The sequence below is a fragment of the Coregonus lavaretus genome, assembly GCF_964263955.1.
Source record: "Coregonus lavaretus genome assembly, contig: HAP1_SCAFFOLD_4749, whole genome shotgun sequence".
Classification (NCBI taxonomy): Eukaryota; Metazoa; Chordata; class Actinopteri; order Salmoniformes; family Salmonidae; genus Coregonus; species Coregonus lavaretus.
The window spans coordinates 22,663-43,016 of record NW_028162190.1 but is presented as its reverse complement, the minus strand read 5'-3'; the positions used below and the strand labels follow the sequence as shown (position 1 = coordinate 43,016).

The 20,354-nt window shown below is 43.7% G+C and overlaps 1 protein-coding gene and 1 long non-coding RNA gene across 2 annotated transcripts; one reads left to right on the top strand and one right to left on the bottom strand.

The window, feature by feature from the left end:
• The first annotated feature begins 399 nt into the window (after positions 1–399).
• On the top strand, positions 400–7,960 carry LOC311119488 (nuclear receptor ROR-alpha A-like). The gene is made up of 6 exons (XM_084194167.1): positions 400–646; positions 1,558–1,690; positions 4,076–4,183; positions 5,608–5,718; positions 5,940–6,052; positions 6,791–7,960. The coding sequence occupies exons 1-6, from the start codon at positions 473–475 to the stop codon at positions 6,956–6,958; spliced, it is 807 nt and encodes a 268-aa protein (XP_084050293.1). The 5' UTR covers positions 400–472; the 3' UTR covers positions 6,959–7,960.
• LOC311119489 lies at positions 2,937–3,812 on the bottom strand. Its single transcript, XR_014611979.1, has 5 exons — positions 3,760–3,812; positions 3,381–3,689; positions 3,177–3,345; positions 3,039–3,106; positions 2,937–2,968 (listed from the first exon to the last, which is right to left on the bottom strand). It is a non-coding gene; the product is annotated as an uncharacterized lncRNA (long non-coding RNA).
• Positions 7,961–20,354: the final 12,394 nt, after the last annotated feature.

Genomic DNA, 20,354 nt, shown 5'->3' with positions numbered 1-20,354 from the left:
AGTTTGGTTCGGGTCGGTACCATAATGTAAAAAAAGAAATACCCATCCAGTTTGGTTCGGGTCGGCACCATAATGTGAAAATAAAATATCCATCCAGTTTGGTTTGGGTCGGTACCATAATGTGAAAAGGGTACCACTGTGGTCCATCCAGCTCTTGTAGTTGTACTTGACCAGTTCTGGTCCAGCTCTTGACGTTGTACATGACCAGTTCTGGTCCAGCTCTTGACGTTGTCCTTGACCGGTTCTGGTCCAGCTCTTGACGTTGTACATGACCAGTTCTGGTCCAGCTCTTGACGTTGTACATGACCAGTTCTGGTCCAGCTCTTGACGTTGTACTTGACCAGTTCTGGTCCAGCTCTTGACGTTGTACATGACCAGTTCTGGTCCATATCTTGACGTTGTCCTTGACCAGTTCTGGTCCATCTCTTGACGTTGTACATGACCAGTTCTGGTCCAGCTCTTGACGTTGTACATGACCAGTTCTGGTCCAGCTCTTGACGTTGTCCTGTTGCTCTATCCTGTAGAACACCTGGGCCAGAACATCTCCAAGTCCCACCAGGATACGTGTCAGTACTTGAGGGAGGAGCTACAGAACATGACCTGGCAGGCCTTCTTCCAGGAAGAGATAGATACCTACCAGACAAAGGTAATAATACACACTACCTAGTACACTACCTAGTACACTACTTAGTACACTACACACTACCTCTAGTACACTACCTCTAGTACACTACATAGTACACTACCTCTAGTACACTACCACTAGTACACTACCTAGTACACTACCTAGTACACTACCTCTAGTACACTACCTAGTACACTACCTCTAGTAAACTACATAGTACACTACCTCTAGTACACTACCTCTAGTACACTACCACTAGTACACTACCTAGTACACTACCTAGTACACTACCTCTAGTACACTACCTAGTACACTACCTCTAGTAAACTACATAGTACACTACCTCTAGTACACTACCTCTAGTACACTACCACTAGTACACTACCTCTAGTACACTACCTAGTACACTACCTAGTACACTACCTAGTACACTACCTCTAGTACACTACATAGTACACTACCTCTAGTACACTACATAGTACACTACCTCTAGTACACTACCTCTAGCACACTACCTAGTACACTATCGTCTACAGTCTTTCTTTTTCTCTCTCTCCTCTCCTCCCTCCTTCCTGTGGTTATCCTCCCCTCCCTCCTTCCTGTTGTTCTCCTCTCCTCCCTCTCCTTCCTGTTGTTCTCCTCCCCTAACACATCATAGGCCTTTGTCACCCTCTCTCTCTCTCTCTCTCTCTCTGTCTCTCTCTGTCTCTCCCTCTGTCTCTCTCTCTCTCTCTCTCTCTCTCTCTCTCTCTCTCTCTCTCTCTCTCCCTCCTCTCTCTCTCTCTCTCTCTCTCTCTCTCTCTCTCTCTCTCTCATCTCTCTCTCTCTCTCTCTCTCTCTCTCTCTCTCTCTCTCTCTCTCTCTCTCTCTCTCTCTGTTACTAGCATCAACAATTATCCCCCTTTTAACATTGTTGTTGTTGTTGATGTCAGCCGGAGGAGGTGATGTGGCAGCTGTGTGCCATCAAGATAACAGAGGCCATCCAGTACGTGGTGGAGTTCGCCAAACGCATCGACGGCTTCATGGAGCTCTGTCAGAACGACCAGATAGTGCTGCTCAAAGCAGGTAGACAAAATGATGGAACATCTAATAATGACAACGCATAATGATCAACCCCAAATCTATGTACTGTCTACTTCTATAAGAAAGGTGCTTTGGTTACACAAGGACATGCTGTTGTCTCTCCAACCTGTTGTGTTGATATTGTATTGTCTTTACAACATAAAGTAATGCTGAGTTTGTCTCTCTGACCTGTAGTGATGGTTATGTTATGTTGTCTCTCTGACCTGTAGTTATGGTTATGTTATGTTGTCTCTGACCTGTAGTGATGGTTATGTTATGTTGTCTCTGACCTGTAGTGATGGTTATGTTATGTTGTCTCTGACCTGTAGTGATGGTTATGTTATGTTGTCTCTCTGACCTGTAGTGATGGTTATGTTATGTTGTCTCTCTGACCTGTAGTGATGGTTATGTTATGTTGTCTCTGACCTGTAGTGATGGTTATGTTATGTTGTCTCTCTGACTTGTAGTGATGGTTATGTTATGTTGTCTCTGACCTGTAGTGATGGTTATGTTATGTTGTCTCTCTGACCTGTAGTGATGGTTATGTTATGTTGTCTCTGACCTGTAGTGATGGTTATGTTATGTTGTCTCTCTGACCTATAGTGATGGTTATGTTATGTTGTCTCTGACCTGTAGTGATGGTTATGTTATGTTGTCTCTCTGACCTGTAGTGATGGTTATGTTATGTTGTCTCTCTGACCTGTAGTGATGGTTATGTTATGTTGTCTCTCTGACCTGTAGTGATGGTTATGTTATGTTGTCTCTGACCTGTAGTGATGGTTATGTTATGTTGTCTCTCTGACCTGTAGTGATGGTTATGTTATGTTGTCTCTGACCTGTAGTGATGGTTATGTTATGTTGTCTCTGACCTGTAGTGATGGTTATGTTATGTTGTCTCTCTGACCTGTAGTGATGGTTATGTTATGTTGTCTCTCTGACCTGTAGTGATGGTTATGTTATGTTGTCTCTCTGACCTGTAGTGATGGTTATGTTATGTTTTCTCTGACCTGTAGTGATGGTTAAGTTATGTTGTCTCTCTGACCTGTAGTGATGGTTATGTTATGTTGTCTCTCTGACATGTAGTGATGGTTATGTTATGTTGTCTCTGACCTGTAGTGATGGTTAAGTTATGTTGTCTCTCTGACCTGTAGTGATGGTTATGTTATGTTGTCTCTGACCTGTAGTGATGGTTATGTTATGTTGTCTCTCTGACCTGTAGTGATGGTTATGTTATGTTGTCTCTCTGACCTGTAGTGATGGTTATGTTATGTTGTCTCTGACCTGTAGTGATGGTTATGTTATGTTGTCTCTCTGACCTGTAGTGATGGTTGTGTTATGTTGTCTCTCTGACCTGTAGTGATGGTTATGTTATGTTGTCTCTGACCTGTAGTGATGGTTATGTTATGTTGTCTCTCTGACCTGTAGTGATGGTTGTGTTATGTTGTCTCTCTGACCTGTATTGATGGTTAAGTTATGTTGTCTCTCTGACCTGTAGTGATGGTTATGTTATGTTGTCTCTCTGACCTGTAGTGATGGTTATGTTATGTTGTCTCTGACCTGTAGTGATGGTTATGTTATGTTGTCTCTGACCTGTAGTGATGGTTATGTTATGTTGTCTCTCTGACCTGTAGTGATGGTTATGTTATGTTGTCTCTGACCTGTAGTGATGGTTATGTTATGTTGTCTCTCTGACCTGTAGTGATGGTTATGTTATGTTGTCTCTGACCTGTAGTGATGGTTATGTTATGTTGTCTCTCTGACCTGTAGTGATGGTTATGTTATGTTGTCTCTGACCTGTAGTGATGGTTATGTTATGTTGTCTCTCTGACCTGTAGTGATGGTTATGTTATGTTGTCTCTCTGACCTGTAGTGATGGTTATGTTATGTTGTCTCTCTGACCTGTAGTGATGGTTATGTTATGTTGTCTCTCTGACCTGTAGTGATGGTTATGTTATGTTGTCTCTGACCTGTAGTGATGGTTATGTTATGTTGTCTCTCTGACCTGTAGTGATAGTTATGTTATGTTGTCTCTCTGACCTGTAGTGATAGTTATGTTATGTTGTCTCTCTGACCTGTAGTGATGGTTATGTTATGTTGTCTCTCTGACCTGTAGTGATGGTTATGTTATGTTGTCTCTCTGCCCTGTAGTGATGGTTATGTTATGTTGTCTCTCTGACATGTAGTGATGGTTATGTTATGTTGTCTCTCTGACCTGTAGTGATGGTTATGTTATGTTGTCTCTCTGACCTGTAGTGATGGTTATGTTATGTTGTCTCTCTGACCTGTAGTGATGGTTATGTTATGTTGTCTCTCTGACCTGTAGTGATGGTTATGTTATGTTGTCTCTCTGACCTGTAGTGATGGTTAAGTTATGTTGTCTCTCCTCAGGGTCTCTTGAGGTGGTGTTCATCAGGATGTGTCGTGCCTTTGACTCTCAGAACAGCACCGTCTACTTTGATGGGAAATACGCCGGGACCGATGTCTTCAAAGCATTAGGTAAATCAGAATACAACCCAGCAGAACACTTCTATCCCATTGGATCTGTTGTTGAGGTTCAGCAGTTTCAGAACCATTGATTTAATTGGAGATGAAGTTGTTTGTTATTATTAGGGACTCTTTTTGACTACCTCTGACTGAATGGCTGGGCCACTAGGATATGATGAGATATGATTAGACTGACTGTACTCCAAAGCAATGCATGTCATGTGACGTCTGTTCAGATCCTGATATCCTGCTCTGTGTCCTATGCTGTTGTGATGATCTGACCCACATAACTTCTCCTGTCTCTCTGTCTGTCTGACAGGTTGTGATGATCTGACCCACATAACTTCTCCTGTCTCTCTGTCTGTCTGACAGGTTGTGATGATCTGACCCACATAACTTCTCCTGTCTCTCTGTCTGTCTGACAGGTTGTGATGGTCTGACCCACATAACTTCTCCTGTCTCTCTGTCTGTCTGACAGGTTGTGATGATCTGACCCACATAACTTCTCCTGTCTGTCTGTCTGACAGGTTGTGATGATCTGACCCACATAACTTCTCCTGTCTCTCTGTCTGTCTGACAGGTTGTGATGATCTGACCCACATAACTTCTCCTGTCTCTCTGTCTGTCTGACAGGTTGTGATGATCTGACCCACATAACTTCTCCTGTCTCTCTGTCTGTCTGACAGGTTGTGATGATCTGACCCACATAACTTCTCCTGTCTCTCTGTCTGTTTGACAGGTTGTGATGATCTGACCCACATAACTTCTCCTGTCTCTCTGTCTGTCTGACAGGTTGTGATGGTCTGATCCACATAACTTCTCCTGTCTCTCTGTCTGTCTGACAGGTTGTGATGATCTGACCCACATAACTTCTCCTGTCTCTCTTTGTGTCTGACAGGTTGTGATGATCTGACCCACATAACTTCTCCTGTCTCTCTGTCTGTCTGTCAGGTTGTGATGATCTGACCCACATAACTTCTCCTGTCTCTCTGTCTGTCTGACAGGTTGTGATGATCTGACCCACATAACTTCTCCTGTCTCTCTGTCTGTCTGACAGGTTGTGATGATCTGACCCACATAACTTCTCCTGTCTGTCTGTCTGTCTGACAGGTTGTGATGATCTGACCCACATAACTTCTCCTGTCTCTCTGTCTGTCTGACAGGTTGTGATGATCTGACCCACATAACTTCTCCTGTCTCTCTGTCTGTCTGACAGGTTGTGATGATCTGACCCACATAACTTCTCCTGTCTCTCTGTCTGTCTGACAGGTTGTGATGATCTGACCCACATAACTTCTCCTGTCTCTCTGTCTGTCTGTCTGACAGGTTGTGATGATCTGACCCACATAACTTCTCCTGTCTCTCTGTCTGTCTGTCTGACAGGTTGTGATGATCTGACCCACATAACTTCTCCTGTCTCTCTGTGTGTCTGACAGGTTGTGATGACCTGATCCGGTTAGTCTTTGAGTTTGGGAAGAGCATGTGTGTCATGCATCTCTCTGAGGATGAGATCGCACTGTTCTCAGCATACGTCTTGATGTCTGCAGGTAGGCGTGAGGACTCTCTCAATACATTAAATGCTGTCACGTTTACTATGCAAGGTGCAAGCACATATCTACAATCACAATACACACAGCATCCCTGTGTCAGTCCTAGAGCATCTCTGGGTTATTATCATCCAATGTTGCATTGTTAAACAAATGGTGTGTGGTAGATCGGACATGGCTTCAGGAGAAGGTGAAGCATTGTTAACCAATGGTGTGTGCAGATCGGACATGGCTTCAGGAGAAGGTGAAGGTAGAGAAGCTGCAACAGAAGATCCAGCTGGCTCTCCAACATGTCCTTCAGAAGAACGGCAGAGAGGACGTGGTTCTCACTAAGGTAAACACACACACACACACACACACACACACACGCATACAATATATGCAATTACTATACACCAGGATTGGGCTCGATTCCATTTCAATTCCAGTCAATGTGGAAAGTAAACCGAATTCCAATTCCACAGTTTCCTAATTGAAGAGAAATTCCCTTCCCTTTCTGAAGTGAAAATGGAATTGAGCCCCAACCCTGCTTGCACTGTACTGCTATAGAGTAGATACTCTGTCTGTGTTCAAGCGTTCTTTAAATGATAGTGCTCTCGGTATAGCCTACTTGATCTATGAAATCTAATCTTGAACTGAACAGGCATTGGGATTTCAGTCGCATCACCACTGTAACATAACCATCACTCCTGAAGGCACACTCAGACAGTGCCCTGGTCTTTACGGAAATGTGAAAGTCCTTTCTGTCTGTCAGAATTTCTGAATGTGACCTAGCAGTGCTTGAATCCCAATAACCTCTCTCTCTCTCTCTCTCTCTCTCTCTCTCTCTCTCTCTCTCTCTCTCTCTCTCTCTCTCTCTCTCTCTCTCTCTCTCTCTCTCTCTCTCTCCCTCTCTCTCTCTCTCTCTCTCTCTCTCTCTCTCTCTCTCTCTCTCTCTCTCTCTCTCTCTCTCTCTCTCTCTCTCTCTCTCTCCCTCTCCCTCTCTCTCTCTCTCTCTCTCTCTCTCTCTCTCTCTCTCTCTCTCTCTCTCTCTCTCTTTCTCTCCTCTCTCTCTCTCTCTCTCGCTCTACAGTTGATATGCAAAGTGTCAACCCTGCGGGCGTTAGTCAGCCGTCATACAGAGAAGCTGACGGCCTTCAAAGCAACCTACCCAGACGTCGTCCAAGCCCACTTCCCTCCACTATACAAGGAGCTGTTCGGCTCAGACGTAGAACAGGGCTCCGTGTCCATAGACGGCTAGCCGGGGAGCTGTTCGGCTCAGACGTAGAACAGGGCTCCGTGTCCATAGACGGCTAGCCGGGGACTCATCGGTATAGTGCCGTGCTGTATCTGTCCTGTACTGTGGTCTACTTCACGGAGCCAGTGTTGATCTTTGGGAGACAGAGAGACACTCGGACAGCGCCCTAGTCCTGACCTTTTACATGCTCTTAGCTGGCATTTCTCTGTTCTGTTCATCATGTCCTCTCCCCCTGTTGTCCTCCTGTACCACGAGTTGGGGTTGGGAAAACAATCAGCACTTAGAACACCCAACAGCCTGTCCTCTCACAACAACAGACCTATTGGGACAGGGGGGAGCGGATTCAGCCACGACACCGTACCTATGGACAATGGGTGTGACTGGGGGAGTCGTGTGGAGTTCTGCACCCCTCCAGTAAACATCACCTTCAAACCATCTGCTATTAAACCTTCACAACAGGGAGGGGAGAGGAAGTCACCAACACAACAGTAACAGGGATAGTGTTTCCCAAATTGCACCCTATTCCCTACATAGTGCACTACTTTTAATAAGGAACCCATAGGGATCTGGTCAAAAGTAGTGCACTATATAGGGAATAGGGTGCCATTTGGGACGCAAGCCCAAGGTGTCCATCCCACCTCTTTCTAATACAGGGTATTACTGTGTACTTACTATATTGAGAAATGAATCAATGTTTTTACAATCTATTTAAAACAACTTGTATTATAGCTGTATCACTCCCATTTGCTCCAATTGACGAGCCACTTTTACTGACACCTGTCTCTGAGTTAATGAATGAATAGTGTGTTGTCCACACCTGTCTCTGAGTTAATGAATGAATAGTGTATTGTCCACATCACACACTGAGTTAATGAATGAATAGTGTATTGTCCACACCACACAATGAGTTAATGAATGAATAGTGTATTGTCCACACCACACACTTACAGATGTAGAAGGCAAAACAAGGCCTGAATTATGATCCATTAAATAAGCAACAGTTCATTTCCAGCGTCACCATCTTCTGTCAAAGCATCCCATTTCCTTATTCTCATATGATAACAATATGGCTCTGTTTATGTACTCTTATGAAATCATCTGCGTTTCCTGTGATTTGATTGGTCTACCTCCCATGATCCTCGCCAATGCGACACGTATGTTGAACATGAAAGACACCACACCACTGAATCCATGAATAGCCAGATCCCCCCTGCTGTTTCTCTCTGACCTGGGTCGTTGTTAGGCCAGGCCGCGTGCCAGGTGTTATGCCCAGCGAGGGGCAAGGCTCTGAGGTAACACACAACTCCCAGCGTGTCAAGAAGCGGTCTCACTCTTCAATTAAAGAGTACTGGGAGTAGTGACACGGGCCGTTGAGATGGCAACCGAGATTTAATAACAGCACCTGATAAAAAGGCTTTTTATTCTTAGTGAAGGACCCGTTGGTGCCTCCATTAAAGACACTGTTAATGTTCAGACAAATCCCTTAACTAACACCAGAGCAATGGAAAATAGATTAAAGCGGGTTCAATCAAATGCCATCTAGTAGCGCCATCTGGTGGCTACAAAAAAGCATAGCACTTAGAAATGTCTATTTTAACGGGTTGTGTCTGTCAGAACCAGATCCATCCTTTCCTAGTGTCTTTAACCATACTAGTATGTCTGGAGGGGTAGAAACATGGTGGCCCTTATCAGTTCATCGCCTACCTGAGGTTGTTTCAATCAATGAAGAGAGATAATAATGATGAAGTTAATCAAGCCTTGTCTGGTGGGGTGTAAAACATGTAGATATAACCCCAGCGTGTTACATGTTACTGAAGAAAAGACAGTAGTGTTCGTCGAGATGTAAAGTTTGTTTCTGTGTTTTGCGACTCTCCTGGCAGAATTGTGGTAAAAAAAATCCTATTCTATGTGCCATACATAGAGGCTTTCATCATGTGGTCTCTCCAACACAGCGTTAAGAGTGTGTGCGTGTGCGTGTGTGTGTGTGTGCGTGTGTGCGTGTGTGTGTGTGTGTGTGTGTGTGTGTGTGTGTGTGTGCGTGCGTGCGTGCGTGTGTGTGCGCGTGTGTGTTCGTGTGCGTGTGCATGCGTGTGCGTGCGCGTGTGTGTGTGTGTGCGTGTCTTGCTAGCTTGTTTTGCACATGATCCTCAAACCTTCTGCAATAATACAGTACTTGGTGTAGAAGTTTCTTTACTACTGTCCCTCAGGGAAAATTCACACTCTTTAATTTATTTTCTATCGCTTAATAAATAATCCATTCTTGTTCTGGAATGGAATGTCAGTTGTATATTCAGTAGCACTTATTAGTAAAATGGCAGAACCTCTCGGTTGAACTCTCGGTTGAACTCTCGGTTGAACTCTCGGTTGACCTCTCGGTTGAACTCTCGGTTAAACTCTCAGTTGAACTCTCGGTTAAACTCTCGGTTGAACTCTCGGTTGAAATCATACAGCCTCTTACGTATAAACGTTTTATTTCCAATGAAATGGACAGTGTCGGCAACACGTCATCAGAAGCAACGCTTGCACTGTCTAACCCTCCTGGCTCATACTGGGCGTGATGATATACTGATGAACACTCATGGAGAATAGGAACGACACTTATTAAAGGATAGGCACTAGAAGCAATATTAGCATAAAGAAGCAATTATCCATATACTCTGCATGAAAAAAATATATACATTGTTGTTGATTTAGTTGAAAGCTACATTTTTTTGTTTGTTGCTTTAGGGCTCGATTTTAATCCGCAGCGCTGAAGATCCGCGCTGTACCAGGATTTCAATTTAAAGGCGATGTTCCTGCGTTCGCGGAGACTGCTGCGTATATGTCGGCTCAATGCGAAATCACCTTTAAATTTCAATGGCACTGTGACGTGGATCTTCAGCGCTATAGATTGAAGGATGTGAAGGATATTGGTGGTCCGCTGGAGAGGTTTAATTAGTGAAGGATATTGGTGGTCCGCTGGAGAGGTTTAATTAGTGAAGGATATTGGTGGTCCGCTGGAGAGGTTTAAATAGTGAAGGATATTGGTGGTCCGCTGGAGAGGTTTAATTAGTGAAGGATATTGGTGGTCAGCTGGAGAGGTTTAATTAGTAAAGGATATTGGTGGTCAGCTGGAGAGGTTTAATTAGTGAAGGATATTGGTGGTCCGCTGGAGAGGTTTAATTAGTGAAGGATATTGGTGGTCCGCTGGAGAGGTTTAATTAGTGAAGGATATTGGTGGTCCGCTGGAGAGGTTTAATTAGTGAAGGATATTGGTGGTCCGCTGGAGAGGTTTAATTAGTGAAGGATATTGGTGGTCCACTGGAGAGGTTTAATTAGTGAAGGATATTGGTGGTCCGCTGGAGAGGTTTAATTAGTGAAGGATATTGGTGGTCCGCTGGAGAGGTTTAATTAGTGAAGGATATTGGTGGTCAGCTGGAGAGGTTTAATTAGTGAAGGATATTGGTGGTCAGCTGGAGAGGTTTAATTAGTGAAGGATATTGGTGGTCCGCTGGAGAGGTTTAATTAGTGAAGGATATTGGTGGTCCGCTGGAGAGGTTTAATTAGTGAAGGATATTGGTGGTCCACTGGAGATGTTTAATTAGTGAAGGATATTGGTGGTCCGCTGGAGAGGTTTAATTAGTGAAGGATATTGGTGGTCCGCTGGAGAGGTTTAATTAGTGAAGGATATTGGTGGTCCGCTGGAGAGGTTTAATTAGTGAAGGATATTGGTGGTCCGCTGGAGAGGTTTAATTAGTGAAGGATATTGGTGGTCCGCTGGAGAGGTTTAATTAGTGAAGGATATTGGTGGTCCGCTGGAGAGGTTTAATTAGTGAAGGATATGGTGGTCCGCTGGAGAGGTTTAATTAGTGAAGGATATTGGTGGTCCGCTGGAGAGGTTTAATTAGTGAAGGATATTGGTGGTCCGCTGGAGAGGTTTAATTAGTGAAGGATATATGGTGGTCCATCTCACCACATCTCCTGTGTACTTAATGACAGTAGCCTTTCCAAAAGCACAGGAGTCAAACCGCATTTCTCAAAAGCAACGAAAGTAACTTTAGCCATAAACCGAATGTCAAGCAATAATGATGTCGGTGTTGTATTTTGTATCCTGTTCATAGTTTGAAGTATTGCATGTCGATAAATGATAATTTATCGCAGGACTTTAGTCTAGTTTTCCTCTTTATTCTGAGTTCTGTGTTTTATTGTCACCTTCATGTTTGACCAGTTCTGTTCTGACGACTCTTGTCCGTCTCTTTTTCTCTGCTCCACACCTTCCCTCTTTCTTTTAAACTCACCGTATGGAATTAACCTATAGATTCTGTCTATACGGACCAGGTGAGAGCAACACACCGCTAAAGATTCTGTCTATACGTACCAGGTGTAGAGCAACACACCGCTATAGATTCTGTCAATACGGACCAGGTGAAGAGCAACACACCGCTATAGATTATGTCTATACGTACCAGGTGTAGAGCAACACACCGCTATATATTCTGTCTATACGGACCAGGTGTAGAGCAACACACCGCTATAGATTCTGTCTATACGGACCAGGTGTAGAGCAACACACCGCTATAGATTCTGTCTATACGGACCAGGTGAGAGCAACACACCGCTATAGATTCTGTCTATACGGACCAGGTGAGAGCAACACACCGCTATAGATTCTGTCTATACGGACCAGGTGTAGAGCAACACACCGCTATAGATTCTGTCTATACGGACCAGGTGAGAGCAACACACCGCTATAGATTCTGTCTATACGGACCAGGTGAGAGCAACACACCGCTATAGATTCTGTCTATATGGACCAGGTGTAGAGCAACACACCGCTATAGATTCTGTCTATATGGACCAGGTGTAGAGCAACACACCGCTATAGATTCTGTCTATACGGACCAGGTGTAGAGCAACACACCGCTATAGATTCTGTCTATACGGACCAGGTGTAGAGCAACACACCGCTATAGATTCTGTCTATACGGACCAGGTGTAGAGCAACACACCGCTATAGATTCTGTCTATACGGACCAGGTGTAGAGCAACACTCCGCTATAGATTCTGTCTATACGGACCAGGTGTAGAGCAACACACCGCTATAGATTCTGTCTATACGGACCAGGTGTAGAGCAACACACCGCTATAGATTCTGTCTATACGGACCAGGTGTAGAGCAACACACCGCCCTAGATGTTGGAACATTGCTGCGGGGACTTGCTTCCATTTAGGTTTTAGTTGGGCTAGATAAATAGAATGTGGGATTATTTGTGTTGTTCTTCAGACGTGTGATGCTAGGTTCCCTTCAGTGAGCAGGCCCCTTGGGTTCTAGACAGTTCTAGACTACGCCACCTTGTTGGTGTTCCATGGAGTACCAATGGGTTCTAGATGTTAAGACTAAAGTGATTTTTATTCCCAGCTGGTACCTGTATCAGTGTCCCAGCCTTGGGAGGACTATATTTATTTTCTTTGTAAATGTCACGTTGTTAGGGGATGAAACTTTTTTTTTTTTACAGAGTAGAGAACCACGGCCCCCTGAGTTTCTAGTCAAAAAAAAAAAAAAAAGTGTTTGTTGAAATGATTTGGGCTTAAATAGCAGTTTTTTTTTTGTTTTATTTCGATTCGTTTCTTTAAACCTGTGTAAAGACGTGATTGTGAAAGCCGTTGGTTGGACTGGACTTGACCGACATGGCTGGTTTATATCAACAGGAGGAATGACATGTCAGGAATATAACAACTCCACTCTATGGTCTCATAGAACAGAGCGTCACAAGATGAGTCTCATCGCTAAAAAAAATAATCAGGAAAATAAAGTATTCAGATGTTATATTATAAAATGATACACTTCCTCTTCTACAGTCACTACAGTATGTACTGGGAATGTGAGCTTTGAGAACGTTTCGCTAAATTCAGTACTGCTATTGAGTCGGAAGAAGGCAATAGTGTCCTATAAAAAAAAACATTTGTATAGCCACTCGGACTGAATACTGAATTACGATCTTCAGAATACTGCCGTGACATCCACTCCGTTCAGTCTGCCTGATCATGTTCATTGGAGGACTTTGTTGCTAGCCAGGGCTGCATGATCCAATAATAGACAATCTATTTGAATGTTTTTCTAAGATGGATTACATGTCTTAGTTCCTTCACAATAAGAAGTCCTCACATGTCTGATTGAGAAAGGAACATAAAACACAACATTTGTTAAATAAAATAAAATAAAAATAAATAAAAAAACGGGGTTTTTTCACTGAAGAACCAGCTACAGCATAATGAGGGGGTTTTTACGTTTCGATGGCACATATTTGCTACTGATCTTTAAGATTTATGACAAACTTACCTTTCTTTTTATCCAGCTCTTTTAAACTCTCTTCAGTTTCTTCACAACAACAACGTTGTTTCTTTTTCTGAGTCATAAAAATACATAACGGAAGTATTTTTGATTCATTTTTTTTGTAAGTACAAAACTGTAAAGAAAAATAAGAAATGTAATGTTGTCTTTTAAATACTTTTCATTCTAATATGATGAATATTGTTGTATTGTACTTAGAAAACGAACTGTACCTTTGTAATATTATGACCTTTATTAAAAAGTGCATTGGACACATCAGTTTTCGGTGTGTGTGGTTATCCCAGAATAAAAATGGCAGCTTTGAGAGAAGCTAGCAATCATCCATTTCCTGTCGTTATTTTGTTCAATCAAGTGCATTCGGAAAGCATTCAGACCCCTTTGACGTTTTCCACATCTTGTTACGTTACAGCCTTATTCTAAAATTGATTAAATTAATTTTAAATTAATCTACACGCGATACCCCATAATGACAAAGTGAAAACGGGTTGTTAGACATTTTTGCAAATTAATAAAAAATCAAAAAATCTATTTACATAAGTATTCAGACCCTTTGCTATGAGACTCGAAATTGAGCTCAGGTGCATCCTGTTTCCATTGATCATCCTTGAGATGTTTCTACAACTTGATTGGAGTCCACCTGTGCTAAATTCATTGATTTGGAAAGGCACACACCTGTCTATATAATGTCCCACAGTTGACAGTGCATGTCAGAGCAAAAACTGATGTCTTGAGATGTTGCTTCAATATATCCACATAATTTTCCTTCCTCATGATGCCATCTATTTTGTGAAGTGCACCAGTCCCTCCTGCAGCAAAGCACCCCCACAGCATGATGCTGCCACCCCCGGGCTTCAAGGTTGGGATGGTGTTCTTCGGCTTGCAACCCTACCCCTTTTTCCTCCAAACATAATGATGGTCATTATGGCCAAACAGTTCTATTTTTGTTTCATCAGACCAGAGGACATTTCTCCAAAAAGTACGATCTTTGTCCCCATGTGCAGTTGCAAACCATAGTCTGGCTTTTTTATGGCTGTTTTGGAGCAGTGGCTTCTTCCTTGCTGAGTGGCCTTTCAGGTTATGTCGATATAGGACTTGTTTTACTGTGGATATAGATACTTTTGTACCTGTTTCCTCCAGCATCTTCACAAGGTCCTTTGCTGTTGTTCTGGGATTGATTTGCACCAAAGTACGTTCATCTCTAGGAGACAGAACGCGTCTCCTTCCTGTGCGGTATGACGGCTGCGTGGTCCCATGGTGTTTATTCTTGCGTACTATTGTTTGTACAGATGAACGTGGTACCTTCAGCCGTTTGGAAATTGCTCCCAAGGATGAACCAGACTTGTGGAGGTCTACTCATTTTTTTCTGAGGTCTTGCCTGATTTCTTTTGATTTTCCCATGATGTCAATTAAAGAGGCACCGAGTTTGAAGGTAGGCCTTGAAATACATCCACAGGTACACCTCCAATTGTATCAAATGATGTCAATTAGCCTATCAGAAGCTTCTAAAGCCTTGACATCATTTTCTGGAATTTTCCAAGCTGTTTAAAGGCACAGTCAACTTAGTGTATGTAAACTTCTGACCCACTGGAATTGTGATACAGTGAATTATAAGTGAAATAATCTGTCTGTAAACAATTGTTGGAAAAATTACTTGTGTCATGCACAAAGTAGATGTCCTAACCGACTTGCCAAAACTATAGTTTGTTAACAAGAAAGTTGTGGAGTGGTTGAAAAAACAAGTTTTAATGACTCCAACCTAAGTGTATGTAAACTTTCCATTTTTACATTTTAGTCATTTAGCAGACGCTCTTATCCAGAGCGACTTACAGTTAGTGAATACATTTTTTTTTTTTTTTTTTTTGTATTTTTTAATACTGGCCCCCCATGGGAAACGAACCCACAACCCTGGCGTTGCAAACGCCATGCTCTATCAACTGAGCTACATCCCTGCCGGCCATTCCCTCCCCTACCCTGGACGACGCTGGGCCAATTGTGCGCCGCCCATGAGACTCCCGGTCGCGGCCGGCTGCGACAGAGCCTGGATTCGAACCAGGATCTCTAGTAGCACAGTTAGCACTGCGATGCAGTGCCTTAGACCACTGCGCCACTCAGGAGCTATCCGACTTCAACTGTAGTTAGTTATACAGATACTATCTCCACGTCATACTAATTTGACTAAGTAAACACGTTCAAGACGCAACACATTTGGAGCATCAGTAAACAATGTATTTGAACAACATTTTACACAAATGAATGTGCCCCATTGGAATGTAGCCTGACTGATTGCTGCTTTTGTGTTTCTTGTTCTTGCTTTGAGGAGAAATGTATCCGCTGTAGCCTTCCAACAGTATGTGCAGTATGTCAGGACATCAGTTAATCCTGTGGTCGAAAGGCAACGGAGACCCCCCCCCCAGGTATGGCGTGCCTTGTCATTCAATTTCAAATATACTTTGTCCTTAAGGGCCACCGTAGCACCACAAACCCTCAAGACGTTGTTACTATAATATATGCATACAATTATGTCACGTTATTTTATTGTGAATTAAAACCTTTAAAATGGTCTTCTAATTGTGTTGTCCTGTTTAATCCACCAGAGGATGTAGAAGCACCAGGTCCCTGTGCAGCATAGTCCTGTTAGACTGAGCTTGATGTTCAGAACCGAGTGGGCAGTTGGTATTTACCACATACCACTGGGGAAAAACCCCACTTCAACGCCCCTCCAACTGGTAATTACTAGTGAGGAAACTCGTCTATCGTCTCTGAGCTCCGACTTCTCCCACATGCTTACCTCTGACGTCACCTACTAAGGAAATGACCTGGATAACAGCATTTTCGGCAGTTAAATGCAACAACAAAACATTATTTATAAAAAGCAATCTATTAATATAGTTTTCAAACACTATAATTTGTTTACAATCATGATAGCTGTACTTTTAGTTTATGGTTGACGCAGCTTATTGGCCATTAACCAATCAGTGTTTCTCAGCGAGTTCAAAGCATGTGATTGCATCCATCTGGCATTTATTTAGGACTCATAACTGGTAAATTCCCACCTCCCACTTGGTTATGAATGCAGCATTATCCCTGTCCAGTAAACAGTTCATCTGAGATCAGACTTCTGTTATACTACATCTAGACTGGAGCAGTCATGACAACCTTTTGCTCGTCTTCCTGTGAACTTCTTTCTGTGACCTTTGCTCTGCGAACCCTCTTACCCTCTCTCCTTTCTTCCTCTTCCCCTCTCTCCTTTCCTCCTCTTCCCCTCTCTCCTTTCTTTCTCTTCCCCTCTTCTCCACCTGACCATCTCCTCTTCTCCTCCTCCTCCTCTTTCTCCTCCTCCTCCTCCTCCTCCTCTCTACCCTTCTCCTCCTCCTCCTCCTCTTCATCTTCATCTTCCTCTTCCTCTTCCTCTTCCTCCTCCACCTCTCCTCCTCCTCCCCCTCCTCCTCTTTCTCCTCCTCCTCCCTTCTCCTTCCTCCTTCTCTCTCCTTCTCTTTCTCCTCCTCCTCCTCTCCCCTCCTCTTTCTCCTCTTTCTCCTCCTCTTTCTCCTCCTCCTCCTCCTCTCCCCTTCTCTTTCTCCTCCTCCTCCTCTCTCCTCCTCTTTCTCCTCCTCTCTCTCCTCCTCCCCTCCTCCTCTTCCCTTCTCCTTCCTCCTTCTCCTCCTCCTCCTCCTCCTCCTCTCCCCTTCTCTTCCTCCTCCTCTTTCTCCTCCTCCTCTCCCCCCCATCCTCCTCCTCCTCCCTTCTTCTTCCTCCTTCTCTTCCTCCTCCTCTTTCTCCTCCTCCTCCCCCCCCCATCCTCCTCCTCCCTTCTTCTTCCTCCTCCTCCTCCTCCTCCTCTTCCCCCCCCCCATCCTCCTCTCCCCCCACCCATCCTTCTCCTCCTCCTCCCTTCTTCTTCTTCCTCCTCCTCCTCCTCCCGCCTTCCCCACCCACAGCTGGTTCAGGTGATTCCTCCCTCTGTGTGACTCTGTCTGTTTGCCAGGTTACTACGCCAACCAACTGTTATTGCATTCACAGAGTGCTTCAGGAGATGATAAGACCTTCCGTTGACCCCCCCTGTTCCTCAGTCTTAATAAGCGGATGAGGCAGTTATTATAGCAACGTTAGTACTGAGAGGTAAGAGCCTGGTCAAAGCACACGCAAGATATTTTCAGGTGAGTATTCTGTTGGAGAGACAGTCTGGGCTTAACCTCGTCCCCAGACTCAATTGCTTGCGCAGAGAGAGAGAGAGAAATGGCTGGTGGGCGAGATTAGTCGGGCTGGACTTCTTTATTGCCGGGATGGACGACGGCACAGTCTTAAAGGACCAATGCAGACGTTTTTATCTCAATATCAAATCATTTTGGTTACTGTTATTTATTTTATTTTATAAAAATTGTTTAAAAAAATAAATATGCTTCTTAGCAGAGAGCAATTTCTCAAGCAAGAATTTAGCTAAGATTGTCTGGGAGTGGTCTGAGTGAGGGGCCTAATTGGACAAGCCTAATGGGAGGGATATGTAACCTGAAAACGATCTGTTATTGGCAGAGATGTTTGAAACTCTCTTTGTTATTGGTCTATTAACTTATACCGCCTGGTGATGTCGCCAGGCAGGCCTAAACTTCATCCCACCAAAAACAGGATGAATTTTCAGCCGATCTTTTCAAACTGCTCTTACACTAAAACATCATTAACATCATTTTCACAATTTCACAGTATTATTCCAACCTCATACTGTGGAAATATATATAAAAAAACAGGAAAATTACATGTTTGACTGCACTGGGCCTTTAATAAAGCGAACCCTGTCAGTACACAGACAAACCACCCTCTCCCCTAACAGGTGCTTGTCTTGTCGTAACAGGAGGTTTATAGCCAGGGAAAGGCCCCTATCCAGATTACTTGTGTTATCGGTATAGTCTTATCTGTGGCGCCAGCCTGAGCCTAGCCCTTCCCCTTGAAGTGAAACTAGGTGATCAATACGTATTTATCACTACAAGGGTGATCATTAGCTCACCTCAGCTAAGTCATTGAAGTTGCTTTCTGTAGTAAAATTGATCATGATTGTAGTTGAATAAAAAATTTGATCTGAAAAAAAATCTACAGGCTGATGAGAGGGACATTTCATGTTTGAAGTCAGGAATAATATAATAATATATTAATATATGCCATTTAGCAGACGCTTTTATCCAAAGCAACTTACAATCATGCGTGCATACATTTTACGTACGGGTGGTCCTGGGAATCCCACCCACTATCCTGGCGTTGCCAGCGCCATGCTCTTAGCTAGCTTCAGTCTGTGGAAAACTTTATATGGGGTCACTTAAAGGGTACAAATAACATTTCCAGAAATCATTTTACAGCAATGAGAGAGGAACTGGAGAGGTTTCAGATCTCCTAATCAGGCAGATTATATATTTTATCTCTCCATGGTAACCGGGCTCTCCAAGACACTCCAGGGTGTGTCACAACCATTTTACTCCCACCTTTCAGCTCCAGGATGTGTCACAATCATATCCCTTCCCCCTTTTCAGCTCCAGGATGTGTCACAGTCATATCCCTCCCCCCTCTCAGCTCCAGGGTGTGTCACAGTCATATTCCTCCACCCTCTCAGCTTCAGAGTGCGTCACAGTCATATCCCTCCCCCCTCTCGGAGGGAGAGTTCTGATCTCTGTCTGTCCTCCCCTGGCAGAGAGAATAGTATGTCTTAACCAAGAGCAGGTATCACATACCAGTGGATTGCAACATTGGCCTACTGAGCCCTTATCCACCTCTCCAATGAAAATACAAGCTGTTTGTAAAGTTTACTGTGAGACATTTGGAGCACACTGTCACGCCCTGGCTCTGGGGACTCTAGTATGTTGAGCCAGGGTGTGAGTTTTCATTTGTTTTTCGTTCTAGTTTAGTATTTCTATGTTGGCCAGTGTGGTTCTCAATCAGAGGCAACGTGTATCAGCTGTTGCTTGTTGTCTCTGATTGGGAACCATACTTAAGCAGCCAGTTTTCCCCCCAGTGTTTGTGGGATCTTGTTCCAATTAGGTTTGTGTTTGATCCAAGGACGTCACGTTATCGTTTTGTTGTTTTTGTTCGTGTATCATTAAATAAAAAGTATGTTCACCTTCCACGCTGCGCCTTGGTCCTCTGTTCCCGACGATCGTGACATACACGCTGGTGTTTTTTGATTATTTATCTGATCTTTAGTCCGATGTCATTTTTAAACTCTGATCTTTATTACAATGTCATGTTTTTCCGTCATAGCTTGGGGCACTTCTAGAGCACTGAGGCTGAATTGTCAAAGATGGTAAAGGCAACACTCCAGCTGACTTAGAATAGAGAAATAATTCACAGAGAATTCACATATGTGCTAGAGAAACTGAATACACTGTACTAACAATGATGCATAGTCTACCACTCAACCAAGGTAATGAATCAAACCACCATGTCCATCACAAGAATATGAAGCAATACGTTAACACATGACTGGATCACTGTCGTGATATTGTATGAAGTGGGATGACTGGAGAAAGAAAGAGGATCCTGTACAAAGCTGTGACCTCATCATTGTGTGACAGAGATAAAAACAAGCTGAGACTGAATGTAACTGTCTGCCACACTAACAGGTGTTGTGGAGACTGGCATCATAATCACAGTGATCTCATCCACAGACAGGTCTATACTGCACAGTTCCCTCTCATCACTAGAACTGTGTCAGCGTCCACACGGTCAGTTTCATGTTGCTAGTTTCCTTTGACCCTTAGGGCCACCGTACTCTTCCACTGTGCGGTCAAAACATCCTGTAATAAATGAATGCTCTGTGTTTATTCATCATTGGTGTAGCGTCGCCTTTAAGACAGAAGCATGTGACCGTCATAGACAGAGGAAGGAAGGCCGACCATGTGAGTGAGTGAGTGAGTGAGTGAGTGAGTGAGTGAGTGAGTGAGTGAGTGAGTGAGTGAGTGAACGGCCCCCTGGGCTGTGGCTGTTCCCTGTGTGTCTACAGCCTGCCTGCTGCACCCACATCACATTGGGCCCTGTTCATACTTGAGATAAGTTGACTTAACATGAAAACGTTTCAAAAAATGTTTG

Excerpts from the sequence above, each read along its gene's own strand:
- LOC311119488 (XM_084194167.1), top strand. The coding sequence starts at position 473 with ATGACCAGTTCTGGTCCAGCTCTTGACGTTGTCCTGTTGCTCTATCCT. Across the intron at positions 5,719-5,939 it reads ATACGTCTTGATGTCTGCAG|ATCGGACATGGCTTCAGGAG; the intron begins GTAGGCGTGAGG and ends TGGTGTGTGCAG. Across the intron at positions 6,053-6,790 it reads AGGACGTGGTTCTCACTAAG|TTGATATGCAAAGTGTCAAC; the intron begins GTAAACACACAC and ends CTCGCTCTACAG.